Source organism: Anomaloglossus baeobatrachus, chromosome 2, assembly GCF_048569485.1.
Source record: "Anomaloglossus baeobatrachus isolate aAnoBae1 chromosome 2, aAnoBae1.hap1, whole genome shotgun sequence".
NCBI classification, from domain to species: Eukaryota; Metazoa; Chordata; class Amphibia; order Anura; family Aromobatidae; genus Anomaloglossus; species Anomaloglossus baeobatrachus.
Window position 1 is genome coordinate 68,435,821 of NC_134354.1, and position 18,561 is coordinate 68,454,381.

The 18,561-nt window shown below is 39.8% G+C and overlaps 1 protein-coding gene across 7 annotated transcripts in view; it reads left to right on the forward strand.

Moving 5' to 3' along the window:
* ROBO2 (roundabout guidance receptor 2) overlaps positions 1-18,561 on the forward strand; it is a 1,624,265-nt gene that overhangs the window by 1,422,284 nt on the left and 183,420 nt on the right. For all 7 annotated transcript variants that reach the window (XM_075335083.1, XM_075335084.1, XM_075335077.1 and 4 more), the window contains exon 6: positions 10,644-10,771. In XM_075335083.1, the coding sequence (XP_075191198.1) occupies positions 10,644-10,771 (128 nt within the window). The remainder of the gene's footprint in view (positions 1-10,643; positions 10,772-18,561) is intronic.

Here is an 18,561-nt window from a genome sequence, read left to right on the forward strand (position 1 = left end):
ATCTAAATGGGTTAAATATTTCATCCGTGTTTCATATAGGAATATAGGGGTAGGGGGTGAACGTGCGTGGAGAAGGACGCCTGCTTTCTATTGTACAACTGCCATTAATCACAAGAAACAACAATGAGTGTATTCATTCGGACCCAATGATTGCCAGATTTCTCAATCCAAATATCCCCCATTCGTGTTACTGTTGACTTCTTACTACTGTTTGTCATCTTTTCTGCTTCTAATTAAGAATGAACCTGAGCCTTTCCCCTTGCATATCTAGTTATTCAGCTTTCTTAGGCTTCAGCCGCCTGGCATAATAATATGGCGATTCTGAAAGGTTTTACAAGCACCTTTGAACACAAGACTGAGAACCTTAAACCCTTAAACAAAAGCAGCATTGAGACACTTTCCGATAACACAAGGTAGAGTTTTCATGCTATTATAAGACCCAAGGAGCGACCAGTAATGCTCCTGTAACACATCTACTGTACACAGAGGGCCATTGTTTGCTGCTCTATGCACCTTTGTGTTATTTATTGTGCTTTGTGGCTACATTCTAGAATTGTCTATAGTTATCGCTCAGCTCGCAGTTTATACAAAGGATAGTTTTAGATATTTTGCCAGTACCCTGATATCACACTGGGAAGTTTTCATGTAATATGTGTAAATGGTACGGTATTAACTTCCGTTTGCCTGAATAATTCTATTGTCATTGTGCATTAGTTATCTAAGCATCTGTCATACTTGTATGCTTAGCCACCGAGGACGGAAATAATTATAGATAGATACATGGATAATGGATAGAAAGATATTGATAGCTAAATAGAGAGATACAAGATAGATAGCTGTGCAATATATAGCTGGATGTGGGATAGATAGGTATAGAGTATATAGATATATAGATTATCGATAGTTTTTAGCTAGAAGAGGGATAGATAGAGATAGATAGATGATAGAGAGATATTGATGGATAGATGATAGATAGAGAGAGAAAGAGAAAGAAAGAAAGAGAAAGAAAGATGGCTAGATAGATAGAAAAATGGATAGATGGGTGGATAGATAGATAGATAGATAGAGGGATAGATAGATAGATAGATAGATAGATAGATAGATAGATAGATAGATAGAGAAAGAGAGAGATAGATAGATAGATAGAGGGATAGATAGATAGATAGATAGATAGAGGGATAGATAGATAGAGAAAGAGAGAGATCGATATTGTAAGATGGCAACCGGCTACATTGTGAATGGCCAGCATGTGTCACAGAGGGGGTTGTCCTCTGTGATGTAAATCTGAAGGCTTTCTCTGGGAGCTGTAGTGCCACGATACTGGTTAAGACATTGAGAGCCAGGTTTACAGATAGCTAGAAAGATGGGCTTTTGGCTTTATACACACTCTGCTGGTTCATGAAGCCTTTAATAAACCAACTGGACTTGAAATGTAAAGTGTTCTTCTTGCTACCTTGTGAAGCAAGTGAATAACCCCCCATCACATTAAATGAGTGAACTGTCACTAAAACATAGATAGATAGATAGATAGATAGATAGATAGATAGAGGGATAGATAGATAGAGGGATAGATAGATAGATAGATAGATAGAGGGATAGATAGATAGATAGATAGATAGATAGATAGATAGATAGATAGATAGATAGATAGATAGATAGATAGATAGATAGAGGGATAGATAGATAGAGGGATAGATAGATAGATAGATAGATAGAGGGATAGATAGATAGAGGGATAGATAGATAGATAGATAGATAGAGGGATAGATAGATAGATAGATAGATAGATAGATAGATAGATAGATAGATAGAGGGATAGATAGATAGATAGATAGATAGATAGATAGATAGATAGATAGATAGATAGATAGATAGATAGATAGAGGGATAGATAGATAGATAGAGGGATAGATAGATAGATAGATAGATAGATAGATAGATAGATAGATGGATGGATAGTGTAAGATGACAACCATCTACATTGTGAATGGCCAATATGTGTCACAGAGGTGGTTGTCCTCTGTGATGTAAATCTGAAGGTTTTCTCTTGGACCTGTAGTGCCATGAGATTTGTTAAGACATTCAGGGCCAGATTTACAGATAGTTAGAGAGATCGGCATGTCTGGCTTTATACATACTTACTCTCTGCCGGTTTATGAAGCCTTTAATAAACCAACTGGACTTTAACTATGAAGTGTTCCTGATGCTACCGTGTGCAGCAAGTGAGTAACCCCCATTACATTAAGTGAGTGAACTGTCACAAAAAGATATATAGATAGATAGAGGGATAGATAAATGGATGGATAGAGGGATGGATGATGGATGGATGGATAGCTAGATAGTGTAAGATGGCGACCAGCTACATTGTGAATGGCTGGTATTTGTCACAGAGCTGGTTGTCCTCTGTGATGTAAATCTGGAGGTTTTCTCTGGGACCTGGCATTGAGGGCCAGGTTTACAGATAGCTAGAGACGGATTTGTCTGGCTTTACACATACCTTTTGATGTGTCTCATGTCTTTTAATGGTGTGTGTTTGTTTGACATATGGCTCTATGATGGCGGTAGCTGAATGAGAGCGGAACTCTAATCCTGTATGGGTGGACTCCCGCAGTTATAGACTGATTTGAATGTTTCTTTACTCTCTGCCGGTTTATGAAGCCTTTAATAAACTAACTGGTCTTTGCTGCTGTTGCTACCTTGTGATGCATGCGAGTAACCTCCATCACATTAGGTTAGTGAACTGTCACGATAGATAGATAGATAGATAATGGATATATAGATAGATAGATAGATAGATAGATAGAGGGATAGATAGATAGATAGGTAGCTATTGTGCCCATTAATATACTCCTGTCTTCCCATCACTGGATAGGTGCCATTTTCTTATAAATAAAAGGAAACCCAGTAAAATTTAATATTTAATCAGGTCTCATAGAACTCAATTATGTCTTCCCTCAGTAGACCTCTTCTCGAGGCGAGCCCGGCTATTTGTTTAGCCTTTTAATATTAGATGCCATATTTTATATTTGGCAGTCGTTCCTGTTGTTTTCCTGAGCAGGGTTTTTGCTGTTGCTTGAGACAGGACATTACCTTGACCGACTCTTGGCCCCGGCCTTGTGATCCTATGCGAATGATCCTATCGCATTGCTCTGGCCTTTCCACCTCTGATGGAGGCCTTTACCTTCATTTATTCCTCATTTCTTTCTGAGGCCACAGTAAGTAAATGAGATCCCGGGAGTTTCTCTGGATGTTATTGTCTCCTCGCTGCGTACATTACAGGCTATCCGGTCAGTGGCATTGGATTTTTGCCCGGTTACATTGGAGAGATTTCACTTCTAACTTTGCATTAGTTACTGTTTCACATTTATGCGACTCAAATTGATCCCATAGTTGATGCCTTCTTCCCCTAACGTGTTTGCTAGGGTTTATTTGCTGTATAAATGTTATCACACAATTCCAGTAAGGATCAAGTATTAGTATTGACCCTGATCAGTCTGACCCCATATAATATATTCAGGGTTTCTACTATATATGCTAAATAGCATATCACACAGCAATAATATGTTTAGATGGGTATTTATTTGTTTGCAGATATTCCTTGCACCATATAAAATCATATTTCAATCTGATTTCTGTATCTCAGACAAGTTCCCATAACAATGAAGCTGACAAATAAAGTTGTCTGGAGATTTCACATATGAACCCTTAGCTTTAGCTGGTTTTGAGCAGTGACAAGCTGGACGATTTTCTAAGAAGTCCCAAAGGACTCAACCAAGAAGAACCTGAATGTTACATTGACTTCTTCACTCAACGAGATCTCCTTTTTATTTTTTCATTGCCTAAGCCCATTATTTTGGAATTTTGTAAAAGAAACAACAAACTAATTTGGGGTCTATTATTTTAGTTATCTGTGCCCTAGTTACTATAAAACCAGCTCTGACACTGTCAATGTCAAATGAAATCAACAAACTCGACCAAGGTAAGACAAGAGAAACCAGAACGGTGATCGGTCTACAAAACATGTCCTATGAGGAACGGTTACAGGATTTGGGAATGTTTAGCTTGCAAAACAGAAGACTGAGGGGAGACTTATTAGCGGTCTATAAATATCTGAATGGATGTCACAGTGTAGAGGGCTTATCCTTAAGGGTGCTTTACACGCTGCAACATCGCTTGCAATCTCGTTAGCGATGTGGCATGCCAGATCGCAGATGCGATCTGCTGAGGCCACACATGTGACCGGCGCTATAAAAACGACCTAGTTGCGATCTCGGCAGATCGCATCTGCGATCTGGCGTGTCACATCGCTAACGAGATTGCAAGTGATGTCGCAGCGTGTAAAGCACCCTTTAGGCCTAGGACACACGGTGAGAAAAATGGTGCGAGTACAATGCGATAAAAAATTGCATTCCACTTGGACCAATATTACTCTATGGGGCAGCTCCCATGTGCAATTATTTTCTTAGCCCTAAGTGGAACGAGAAAACAGTCACAGCATGCTGCGAGTGGAATGCGATCCTGTTCCACTCGCAACCATGCAAGTCTATGGGGCGAGAGAAACATCACACTGATCTCGCTTTACATCGGTGTAATGCGAGAGCAGTGCAAATATCGCAATAGACGGCAACAGAGAAGATAGGGAGATAAATCCCTCTCCTCCGCAGCGCTGGCCCTTCCCTCCACAGTGCGAAGCGCCCCATCCGCAACTGTGGTCTGATCGCACTATTGGACCACAGTCGCATGACACTCGGCTCCCGCTGTGCTGTGAGCATGTGCCGAGTGTCATGCAAGCACTCGCACAAATCCCCATGTGGCCTCAGCCTTATTCTCATTTGCACAAAGAAAGACTAGAAGCAATGGAATGAAACTGATGGGGAGGAGACACAGATTAGATATGAGATAAAACTTTTTGACAGAGAGGGTAATCAACAAGTGGAACAGGTGGCCACGAGAGATGGCGAGTTCCCCTTCAAAAAGAGCCTGTACAGACATCTGTATGGCATGATTTAGTGACTCCTGCTGTGAACCAGAGGTTGGACCAGATGATCCTGGACATCCCTTCCAAATCTAACATTCTATGATTCTATAATGTGTTCTTGGTCAGAATTAAGCCCATGAACCTTGTGAGCGCAATGTTGTCCAATCAATGTAGTATTTCAATTGTCATTGTATGTAGAGACATTTCTGAAAATAGCTTGTAGATGTTATCATTTACATCCGAATTGATTAGTTCTGCAAGGATGCTTTTATATCAACTTATGCCACTAAGTAATTTGTAAAAAATATTGCACTTTGGTGGAATAACCTAATGCTTGAGATCTTCATGTTTATTTCTGAAGACAATTATCATATTTCTGGAGATCTAATTTCTGGATTCAATCATCACCTATTTCACTTGTCAACATAACTATAAAGAAAATGTACACTCTACTTTACCCCATACTTTTCATCAGGATAGACCTTCACTTTATCAAAGGTCAGACCTTTAAGGTTCCTTGCAGGGTGGATTGATTTAAATCACGCCGATTTAAATCATGATTTAAATCACGATTTAAATCAAAAGATTTTTTTCTATTTAAATCGGATCGATTTAAATCATGATTTTAATCATGATTTAAATCACTGATTTAAATCAAAAGGTTTTTTTGTAATATAAATCACGATTAAAATGAGAAGTGAGAGCAGTGTGCATGTGCGCCCATAGTTACACGGACGAAACTAGGGGCAACGATCTAACGCCAGGGTGAGGGGGGGACCCCAAAGTAAGTAAAAATCTTTTTTGTTTTACTATATGGCAATAGGTAGGTGTTTAAAAGCAGCATGTCTTAATTGTATAAACTATTAATAGCCTCCACATTTTGTTCATACTGCCCCTTTAATTCCACACTTCTAGCTTGGTTTCAGTTTTGGTTTAGTTTCTTTTTCCCTGCATTCAGTTGACATGCCCAAACTTGTTGGATAGTCAGCAGTACTTGGCTCAGGCTGTAGTAACATCAGCAGTGCTTGGCTCAGGCTGTAGTAACAATCAAACTTCATAAGTGATCTGTGTGAGCCATGGCAGCAGGTCGTAAGAGAGACCCTATTTGGGTTCATTTTGTTGAGATGCCAGCAGCAGATCTTGGAAAGAAAGGTGCAAGAGCAAAGTGCAAATACTGTCAAAAGGATATCCAAGGACTTGTTTGCCGTTTGAAATCACATTATGACAACTGCAACCAGAAGGGAAATGAAGATGTTGATAGTGATACAACTAATGTCAATGAACCCCCACAGCTTCTTATGCACCAGGAGCCTAGTACTAGTGGTAAGTCTGGCAATTAATTTACAACCTATTTTTTTTAACAGACATTTTACTGGGATGGTTAAAGTCTATGAAAAGAAAAATTTCTAGCACTGGTAGTTCTGGAGTATAGAATTTAAATTTATGTTAAGGCAATATTTCACAGAAAATTAACGCTAAAGGACATGTGCACCTTTATTTTTTTAAGGTGCACATGTCCCCCCCCGCAGCGCTCTTACCTCCGATCCCCGCAGCACTGAGATCCGTGGCTTCGTTTTGACCGTCCGCCTCCCGTCCTCCGGTTGCGGCCTACTCGCAGTGATCCAGCGGCGTGACGTCAGCGGGCCGCACGCTCCATTGAAATGAATGGAGGCGCGCTCGCGGACGGGCAGAACGAAGCCACGGATCCCCGTAGCGCTGACATCGGAGGTAAGAGAGCTGCGGGGGGAGGACATGTGCACACTGTGACTGGCTGCACCTTAAAAAATAAAGTTGCACATGTCCTTTAAGTAAAAATAAAGTGTGTATACGCTTATTTTTTTTTTTATTGTAGGCTGCAATTCACTTTTGAAGTCTGCCAAATTGACCATTTTAAAAAAAAAACATTTTTAAAACTTTTGTGACATAATTTTTTTCAGTTGCTGAGGCTCTGATATTAGTTACCAGTATTACAGCAACCTCACCGGAAAACTTGAGTAGCATAACTTTTGAGACAGCCCTTATAGGACGAGGACCATTACATTGTTCAAAAAGTTTGTTTCAATATTTTCGTTATATTTCTTCAAATACGCAGTCGATTTATATTTTTAATTTCTGTGCTTTCAGGGTCAAATATGGCTTGTGCTGCACGTGACAATCAATATCTGGGTACAACTTCAACAAAGCAGCCCAAAAAAAAACTTTGCGTGCAACAAAGTGTAGAAAAATTCATCTTAAAGACTACGACGAGCCAGAAAGAACATTTTGATGAATTAATTGCTAAATTCATATTTGCAACCAATTCTTCTTTCCGACTAGTTGAGCACCCATTGTTTGTACAAATGATCGAAGGAATTAGACCAGGCTACAAACCACCAAGTAGATTTGATATCTCAGGAAAACATCTTCAGGCTGTATACGACATAGAAAGAGCGGTTTGTACAAAATATTTGAAAGACAAGGTTGTTAACATGAGCTTGGATGGTTGGAGCAACATCCACAACGACCCCATAATTTGCACTTGTGTCACAACAGAAGATGGTGAAACTTACCTTACAGACACAATCGACACATCTGGAAATTCACATACTGCTGAATATTTACTTGAAATTGCTAAGAACTCAATTCACCAATGCCAAGAACAGTTTGGATGTAAAGTAAGGAGCTTAGTTACTGATAACGCAAGCAATGTGGCAAAAATGCGAGCGGAACTGGCACAGGATGACACAAATGTCATTGCATACGGTTGTTCTGCCCATTTGTTGCATCTTTTGGCAAAAGACCTGCATATTTTGGGTGTCAAGGAACATGTTGTAGAAATTGTTAAATATTTCCGCAATAATCATTTTGCACATGCAACCTACAAGGAAATGGGAGGACTGAAGTTGGTTCTACCACAAGATGTTAGATGGAATACCTTGGCTGACTGCTTGGAACTGTTTATTAACAACTGGTCAAAATTACTGTCCATTTGCGAAACACATCGGGATAAAATTGATGCTAATATACGAAGCAAAGTATTAAATCTTGGTGTGAAGAGAAATGCCGAGGACTTTTTGGAAAGGTTAAAGCCAATATCGATTGTGTTGGATAAAATGCAGAAAGATACTGCAACCATAGCTGATGCCACAGAAGTTTGGAAAGATTTAGAAGGTTCTCTAGATCTCTTGAACCTCTCAAACAATCTAAAGGTTGCAATACAGCACCGCAAGGACCAAGCATTAAAAGAAGAACACTATTTAGCCAATATCTTGCATCCCATCTACAGAGGGAAAAAATTATCTGAGACGGAAATCAACTCTGCAATGGAGTGGCTCGCCAATACTAACCATGACATTGTGGCAACTGTGCTGAAATTGAAGTGTGAATCTGCACCATTTCAAAAATACATGTTTGCAGATAACGTCGTTAATGAACTAAAACCACTGGACTGGTGGAAGTCGCATTCACTTGTTCTTCCAGCAAAGATAATAAATCTAGCTACTCAGCTACTGACTGCATCGGCTTCATCCGCAGGAGTAGAGAGATTGTTTTCTTCATTTGGTTTTGTGCACACAACAGTCCGAAACCGCTTAGGAACTGCTAAAGCAGGACAACTGGTTTTCCTATTAAAAGTCCTAAATAAACAGTAGGCTTAAAGGACTGATGTATTCACTGAAGATGTTTGCTTACTTCAAACGTTAGAGATAGGCTATTGTTAAAAAGTACTTACTCTCTGTAGTTCAATTCTGAGTGTTTAATAGTGCAAATAAAAATTATTAGGTTTCATAATCAACTGTTTTAATATTTTTATTTGTGTAAAACAATTAGATTTGCAAAAAGACAAAGTTTTGCTTGTGTACAACTTGATTAAAAAATCTGATTTAAATCAAATGATTTAAATCAAAAAAATCTGATTTAAATCAAAAAAATCTGATTTTTTTGATTTTTTTAAAAAAATCAAGATTTTTATCCACCCTGGTTCCTTGGAGCAAAATGTTTCAAAATTGGTGGTCCCCACTAATTTTTCTCTATACAACGATGCTCCAAGCCATGAAGAGGAATGCAATCTGTCAAATTCTCTTGAATGGGCCGTTCTGCTTTCCCTGGGCCGACTGGTCGATCAGTGTCTACTGTGTAGGGTTGATCTGTTCTAAAGAACTTTTTATGAGCCACTGTGTAGAGTAAAGATAAGAGTACCTTTTTACTAATGGTGCCACAGGAGCGAGAAATGCATCAGGTTTCATGATATTTTATGGATTTACCTTTTACATGGACGTTTGAATAAAGTTTTTTGGATGTCACTGGGATGGATGTACTGTTTATTGACTATAAAAGCCAGGTAGTTGACCTCCACTGATCATAAAGCGGTGGACTAACCTAGTGATTTGCAATCAATTTTTATAAGCTAGGAAGAACCCTTTAAATGGTGCAAGCATATATGTCTAAGGAACAAAAAGGAAAAATTGTCTTAAAGGGGTGGTTCACTACTCTGCAATAGTGACCACGCCTCTATAAAACTGATAGGGAAGGCTTTTTCTAAATACCTTGTTCTGCCAATTCTGCCTCTGCGCTACGCTATTGAGGTCTGCTCATCCCCATGAAGTGAACCCCGGGCTCCATGACCTCTGGGATCCGATGATGTCACTTCAAGTTCCAGTTGACCCGACATCACCGAGCTCGGCCCCAGTCTTCCTGAGTGACTGGGCTGTGAGTGGCGTTTCACCGCTTGTCACAGCCCAGTGTCACAGCGCAGCATCTCGTGCTTGCTCTCCTTCACTGCACAGTGCCACAAGCAGGAGTGATGTTGGGCTGTGATGAGCGGTTTAACTACGCTCACAGTCCAGTCATTCAGAGAGACTGGGGCCGGCCTCGGTGATATCGGGTTAACAGGAAGTTGACGTGACCACCAGATCCCAGTGGTCACTGAACCCAGGGGGGGGGCGTAATGGGGATGAACGGATGGCAATAGCGCCACTCAGAGGCTGAATTGACTGAAGAAGGTATTTAGAAAAAGACTTCCCTATCAGTTTTACAGAGATATGGCCACTAATGCAGAGCAGTGAACCACCCCTTTAAATAATGTGATATATATACCATGTAAGAAATAACTCTTGCACACTTTGGTTGATACACTTTGTTTTTATGCTGGGATTTGTAGTCCCTGTCAGTTGCCTTTACAAGCCTTAGATCATTTGAATTATGTTGATTATACCCGAAGCTCCATCAAGCGAGGTAAAACTAATGCGTTCTTATTCTCCAAAGGGACTAAAAGGTTTTATCAAAGTATAGTGATGATTAAATAGATTGGAAAGCCACAAAAGCATAACAATGTAATGCTTACAGTGTCAGGGAGCGCACGCGACGTGTCATATCGAGGACTGATCGCATTCATTTGTCATGTTGCCATATTGCAAAGAACAAAGTGATATTATTAATAATGCCCCTAATACCGGGAGCACATGGCAGTACTAATTTTATTGCCTCAAAGTTTTTAACTAATGCATAGAGTCATAAAACTGTCATTGAGATTTATGTTAGCGTGAAATTATTAAAGCCTACGATGAACGGCGCCAACAGGTACATCTGTGATGAATCTATATGTTGTAAGGTAAAGGTTTGCGTGTCGTGAGAAACATCCGTTATTACATTAAGATTTCCATTTTATTTTTCACACTTTGAAATATAGATATGACATCAAGGATGATTACACTTTGCGGATTAAGAAAGCTGGCGGTATTGATGAAGGAACGTACACTTGCATTTCGGAGAACCGGGTTGGTAAAGTGGAGGCTTCAGCGTTGCTCACAGTGAGAGGTAGGTTCAATCAATTCTTCTCTAATTTGTTTGGCCAATGGGGTTAAATAAGAAATGATAGGTGTCAAAGTGGTACAGACCCACCTATTGACTCTCCACCTATGGTGACAATCAAGGGTCCAAAATAGTTGACAATTATCCAAATATATGGACCCTTCCAGGTTCTTAGTGAAGCATGTTATGTGGCTGAAGTGAATACATACAGGGCAATGCAAGAAGAATCTTGCAAAATTTTAACCTTAGTGTTCATAACCAAGAGAACGTAACATAACTGTATTGGCATGAGAAGACACACAGTCTATCCACATTATATCTCTCCATTACAAATGTTCAATGATTTCCATTGGCCACACAGTAGATGTCTAGGAGCTGGTTCTATCCAGACATGTCCCAGCATATCCTCGGACATGGACTGTTTGACCATGTGTTGAGTGGTGAGTTGTCAACCTGAGACAACTCAGTGATGAGTTGTCCCAGGTTCTTCATATCGTTTGGCCGGAGTAGGAGAGAGTTCTTGATGTAGCCCCACAGAAAAAGTCCCAGTGTGTGAGATCTGGTGATCACGGAGGCAAGCAAAGCTTTAATCAACCATAAATAGGTCTTAAACCTTGTTTCCTTAGCTAACCATGCCCATTTTTTAAAAGGTTGCAATTTTTTTTTTATATACAATTGGCATGTGACAAAATTTATTGAGATTTTGAAAACTATTGATCAACCCTTGATAATTTATCACCTTTATGTGTCTTGTCCAACAAGGGGTTCTGGCTTTGCTTGAAGAGAGTTGGGAGTTAGTGGAAAGGTCTTGCACAAAAGTGATTTATGCTTAAGTGGAACTTCATCAAAATTGATGAAAATTAAAAATGAAATTATTTGCCCACAGCAACTAATTTGATATGATCTTTGACATTTCACAGGGTTTATGGAAAATGAAAGAACCTGATTTCTTATTGTTGGAACTTATTCCACTTTTTACTTTGCACCAGTCTTGATTAAGAGGTTGTCCACTACTTTTACATTGATGGTCTAGCGTTAGGATAGGTCATCAATGTTTGATCGTCCAAAACCTCACACCCCTGCCGAACACAGTCCTGGCGGCGGCGGCAGACAGCTGGAATTGCTCAGCTTCGGCGCTGCTCCATCTTCTGATAGTGGCCGCCGATATTTACTGCATATCTGCCTCCTATTGATCTGAATGGGAGGTGGATGTGCAGCAACCGGCCACAACCACTATCAGAAGACGAAGCAGTGGCAGAGCTGAGCATTTCTGGCTGCCTGCTATCGCCACCAGGACAGAGAGTAGCTGGTTAGCGGGGGTGCAGGTTGTTGACCCCTGGCTGATCAGACACTGATAACCTATCCTAAAGATAGGTCAGCAATGTAAAAGTAGTGGACAACCCCTTTAAATTCATCTCAAAAGGCTACTATACATATTAGAGTAACGTTGGCCAAATCCGCAGATATCGGCAGGCTTGCCCGACAGACTAATGTATATGGACACCTTCTGACCTTTGCATGACAGATGATGTCAGGGAAAGGAAGGATCCGACATGTTGCATTTTGGACAGCCGATCTTTTTGTTCTTGAAAAGATACAACAGAAGAACCTGTGCGCAGCTCTCTTATAGAGGACAGAGGAATACTTGGCCAAGACGAGTGTTGCTGTGTATGGCGGCCAATGTATTGTGGATGGGGTATTTTTACACTAGACAATGATGTCTTAGATTTATTAAAGAGCACTGAGCACCATGATTTTCTTATATAAACTAAAGGCAATGCTATACTGGCACTAGGATGTTGATTCTAAACATAACTTTAGTTGTGAGATCGGATGTATACTTTCTGAAATACAGGCAAATAAAGTTTGTGAAATACACTGTTACTTGATTGATAGCAGCTACAGAATATCTAATAGGTGGGTTGGGTTTTTCTAGTTTTTCCCGCTCCTGTCTGCCTTTCCTTCCTCCCTTTGTCCTTCAACCCTTCTTCCTCGTTCTGCAATAACAGAGACAAGGGGAGGAAGGAAAGGCAGGAAGAGAGGGGTGGGAATAAGTAGCAAAACCCCACCCACCTATTAGATATTCCGTTGTGCCTCTCATCAAGTAACAGTAAATTTTACAAACTTTACTTGCGTATATTTTAGAAAGTATACATCCGACATCACAACTAAAGGTATGTATAGAATCAGCATGATAGCGCCAGTATAGCATTGGCTTTAGTTTATATATGAAAATCCTGCTGGTTGGTCCTCTTTAAACAGCATCAACCACTATGGTAAATGTGCGACATCTTAACACCATCTAGTTACATTTTGTACTTTATGAGACAGCATTGATAAATATGCTCCTGTGAATTAATACAATCCAAGGTCCATGCCCTTAAAACATAGTCAACAAACATGAAAAAATATATTTTCTATATTTTAGTCCTTATTTCTTTAACGAAGTATAAAACATACTGAAGAAATTGTCTTAAGAAGGTGAATTCCCTCGTAAAATATTTTATTTTCGTAAAGGATAAAGCAAATAATCATTAAATAAAAATATTCAAGGATTTCTGTGGACCTCAGAAATATCATTTTCCCATTCCGGGATGAAATTGCACCAAATGATTTTTCTCCACTCAATGGAAACACTATTTCACAGTTTAGTGGCGCATGTTTAGTGCTATCATCCAAGCTGTTATAAGGTTAATAATAGTATTTTTAGCACATTTCATGCTTTTTTTTAACACAATACATCACATGTAAACCTCTGTGAATATCTTATCGGAGATGGAAAGAGAGCCGAATTGTTGGCCTGGCTATATATGAAATTCACGCATGGGTTAATTCTTGGAGATTGAAGCTATTTGCCTGAACATCTGCTATATTCTCTCATATATATTATGTAGGTGGATGAATTCTGCCACCGAGTTTGATCATTTTCTCTTTTTTCCACTCTAATACATATTATCTGAATTATTTAATCTAATAGGAAAGACAAGTTTTGTCCACTAGTAATGGAGACTTTCACAAAAATCTAACACATAGAATGAGATTTGTAGTATTGGGGTTATAGAACCAAAGCGGGCAAGGTCCCAAATATTTGTATGGTTCTTCCGATACCAATGTGGATACGACATGGTCTATTGGATTCCATATGACTGAGCTGTTCTCGCCTTGCCATATGAGAGTTCCTTATGGCGGCACATTTTATTTTAACTATTTCATTTACCAATTTTAAAGAGAACCATGTCTAGGTCTTCCATTGTCTTGGTAAAGCAATTTTGCTAGTAGATAACCATTTTTAAAGACAACCGATCTCTAAACTAATTTAATTGCTCATGTGGCTGATTATTTAAAGGAGTTATCTAGTACTTTGGATATATTTTCTTATGGGCTAATGACTTACGAGGTGGTATTTCCTAACTACCTCTTTATTCCTCACAACAACAATCTCTCCAGCTCAAAGGAGGTGGTCACAAATTGCTCTCACTGGTGATTCAGTTGCCCCCGGTGATGTAATTTCCTCTCTGCTCTATTGAGGAGGCATCTCTGCCAACATCATGCCGGATTCCCGGGGTAGCCAGCTGTCATTCAGCATGACGTCAGCAGTGAAACTCCAACAGAGTAGACCGGAAGCGAAGGAACTGCTCTGTAGACGTGAGGTGAAAAGAAGCAGGAGAGTCGCCACCTGAGCCAGCAGAGATCATCGCAAGGCGGAACAGACAGGAAGTTATCAACTACCTGATTGTACAGTTTTAGACCCATAGGAAAAAAGAACAAAAATCATGGCTAACCATTAATGTAGGAAATAAATGGCGGCCACAAAGGGATTTTTTTTATCCACTAGAGTGTAATATATCGATTTACTTAACCATAGAACGCATACCTGGGACCTCGCAGGCCTGCTAGGTCATTTGTTTTCTATGGTAGATTGAATTGCTTGCGCGTTCTAGGGTTAAGATATGTTTATTACTATAGATGCCCAATAAAATACAGAATATTGTATGAGAGATAGATAAATAGATAGATAGAGGGATAGATAGATAGATAGATAAATAGATAGATAGATATTACTGATGAGCGAGCACTACCATGCTCAGGTACTCAGTACTCGAAACGAGCAGGTCAGACCGTCGGGTGTGACTTGAGTCCCAAGTATAATGGAAGTCCATGCACCGAATATGGTAGTACTCACTCATTACTAATAGATATTTAATAATATTTATGTATCTACTATCTATCTATCTACCTATCTATCTATCTATTCCTCTATCTATCTATCTATCTATCTATCTCTCTATCTATCTATATATCTATCTATACCATCTATCCATCTATCTATCTATCTATCTACAGTGCCTACAAGTAGTATTCAACCCCCTGCAGATTTAGCAGGTTTACACATTCGGAATTAACTTGGCATTGTGACATTTAGACTGTAGATCAGCCTGGAAGTGTGAAATGCACTGCAGCAAAAAAGAATGTTATTTCTTTTTTTTATTTTTTTTTTTTAAATTGTGAAAAGTTTTTTCAGAGGGTCATTTATTATTCAACCCCTCAAACCACAAGAATTCTGTTTGGTTCCCCTAAAGTATTAAGAAGTATTTCAGACACAAAGAACAATGAGCTTCACATGCTTGGATTAATTATCTCTTTTTCCAGCCTTTTCTGACTAATTAAGACCCTCCCCAAACTTGTGAACAGCACTCATACTTAGTCAACATGGGAGAGACAAAGGAGCATTCCAAGGCCATCAGAGACAAGATCGTGGAGGGTCACAAGGCTGGCAAGGAGTACAAAACCCTTTCCAAGGAGTTGGGCCTACCTGTCTCCACTGTTGGGAGCATCATCCGGAAGTGGAAGGCTTATGGAACTACTGTTAGCCTTCCACGGCCTGGACAGCCTTTGAAAGTTTCCACCCGTGCCGAGGCCAGGCTTGTCCGAAGAGTCAAGGCTAACCCAAGGACAACAAGGAAGGAGCTCCGGGAAGATCTCATGGCAGTGGGAGCATTGGTTTCAGTCAATACCATAAGTAACGTACTCCACCGCAATGGTCTCCGTTCCAGACGAGCCCGTAAGGTACCTTTACTTTCAAAGCGTCATGTCAAGGCTCGTCTACAGTTTGCTCATGATCACTTGGAGGACTCTGAGACAGACTGGTTCAAGGTTCTCTGGTCTGATGAGACCAAGATCGAGATCTTTGGTGCCAACCACACACGTGACGTTTGGAGACTGGATGGCACTGCATACGACTCCAAGAATGCCATCCCTACATTCAAGCATGGTGGTGGCAGCATCATGCTGTGGGGCTGTTTCTCAGCCAAGGGGCCTGGCCATCTGGTCCGCATCCATGGGAAGATGGATAGCTCGGCCTACCTGGAGATTTTGGCCAAGAACCTGCGCTCCTCCATCAAGGATCTTAAGATGGGTCATCATTTCATCTTCCAACAAGACAACCCAAAGCACAAAGCCAAGAAAACCAAGGCCTGGTTCAAGAGGGAAAAAATCAAGGTGTTGCAGTGGCCTAGTCAGTCTCCTGACCTTAACCCAATTGAAAACTTGTGGAAGGAGCTCAAGATTAAAGTCCACATGAGACACCCAAAGAACCTAGATAACTTGGAGAAGATCTGCATGGAGGAGTGGGCCAAGATAACTCCAGAGACCTGTGCCGGCCTGATCAGGTCTTATAAAAGACGATTATTAGCTGTAATTGCAAACAAGGGTTATTCCACAAAATATTAAACCTAGGGGTTGAATAATAATTGACCCACACTTTTATGTTGAAAATTTATTAAAATTTAACTGAGCAACATAACTTGTTGGTTTGTAAGATTTATGCATCTGTTAATAAATCCTGCTCTTGTTTGAAGTTTGCAGGCTCTAACTTATTTGCATCTTATCAAACCTGCTAAATCTGCAGGGGGTTGAAGACTACTTGTAGGCACTGTATCTATCTATCTATCTATCTATCTATCCATACTTCTATCTATCTATCATTCTATCTATGCATCTATCTATCTATCTATCTATCTATCTATCTATCCCTCTATCTATCTATCCATCTATCTATTTATCTGTCTAATTATCTATCTATCTATCTATCCATACCTCTATCTATCTTTCTATCTATCCATCCCTCTATCTATCTATCATCTATCTATCTATCCATCCATCTATCTATCTTCTATCTATCTACAGTATCTATGTAGATATAAGTTCCCCCTTTATTACATTATTCTGGTTGATACTCGCCCCCCTAGTTCTGCCGTCCACCTTTCTTAGGGTTGTAGATGATACCAATAACCAGTTTGGCAGCTATAGAGGAGCTGGGAATATTTTGGATAGCTCATTATATCCTGTAATATTACGCATGTATTAAACAAGATTTTATATTACTTACTTCCAGTTTTATATAATTTATTCCATACAGGGCGGTCATGGATGAAAAGTAATTCAGTACCAATGAGTGGTATTTCCCATGACAAACCTCAATGTTAGGGATTTCATTAGTATGACCACTTTGCCTTGGGCGACACCACTGACTTTTGATGTATTTTTCATCCCTGACCCCCTGTGTTTCTCCGCTGATTCATGCATGCTCTGATGATGTGAATCTATTGTAGTCACTATAGCCGTGTAGTTTTGCATGTCACATTCTGACAAACTTTCTTTTAATTTTCTTTTTATGTTCTCTCACCACCATTGTAATTTCTTCAGTTCGCCCTGTTGGTAAGTAACCATCCTTATATTATGTTAGCATGGCATTTTGCAGTGTTCCATCTTTCCTTTATATTCATGGTACGGGCAGACGCTTCCGTGTCTTTTGCACATGTAGTGTATTCGCAGCAGAGCACAAGCACTTTGCACTGATAATGTAACTTGCATGCTTTTTCTTTGCAGGAGCTTTGGTGAACCTCACTTTATATATTATTGCAACTCTCAAAAATGTTCCTATTATTTAAAACAATCCTTTAACATATCAGGGTGATTTACTTTAAAATTCTAGTTTAATACATCATTCACAGAGATGACAGACATTGTCATAAATCGGGTCTGTGAGTGAAATACTCTCCTTCTATGCCTTTAGAACTCCAAATTAGTAAGACTTGTTTTACGAGCACTCGTTAAATCATTGCAGCACACACGCTTTGTGGTGTACTGGAAGTTTCTGCTTTATTACATCATGTGATCAGTTTATATAGTATCCCAAACAAAGAAATAATGCCTCAGACCTATGCACCAAGAAGAGCCGCAGGGGTTTGTATAGACATGTGAAACTTCCCTGCCCATTAGTGTTAGCTGAGGTCTATGGCATCATTCAGTTATAAGACAAGATGGTTTCTATAAGAACAAAATGGATTGTATTTTCTCACAGTGTCCAAGGGATGAGACCCCCACCAATCAGTATGGCCTTTCTTCTTATTTCCTGAGGGTCTCCATTAATGCCATCCACAAAAACATTGTGTTTATATTTTATCTAAACCCCCAAACTTTTCTTCTCTCCACCAAGAGGTCACTTATGATTTTCAACCAGGTTTGGGATAAGTATGCATGCTTATGATGCCACGTACTGCTTTATATATTGGACCCGCATATTCTGAACAGCTAATGTGCTAAGAATGACAGCCAGATTCTCCAGTGTCAACCATGAAAAAGCTTTGTGCCCTTACTACCTTCTATACCACTGCCGCGCTCTACCCTCTTAAAGCATAGACATTGTTGAATATTGACCATAATTGGCTGAGCCTACCCATATATGGTGGTGACTATAATTTTCGTTGATAGTAGATGTTGGGGGAACGCAAAGT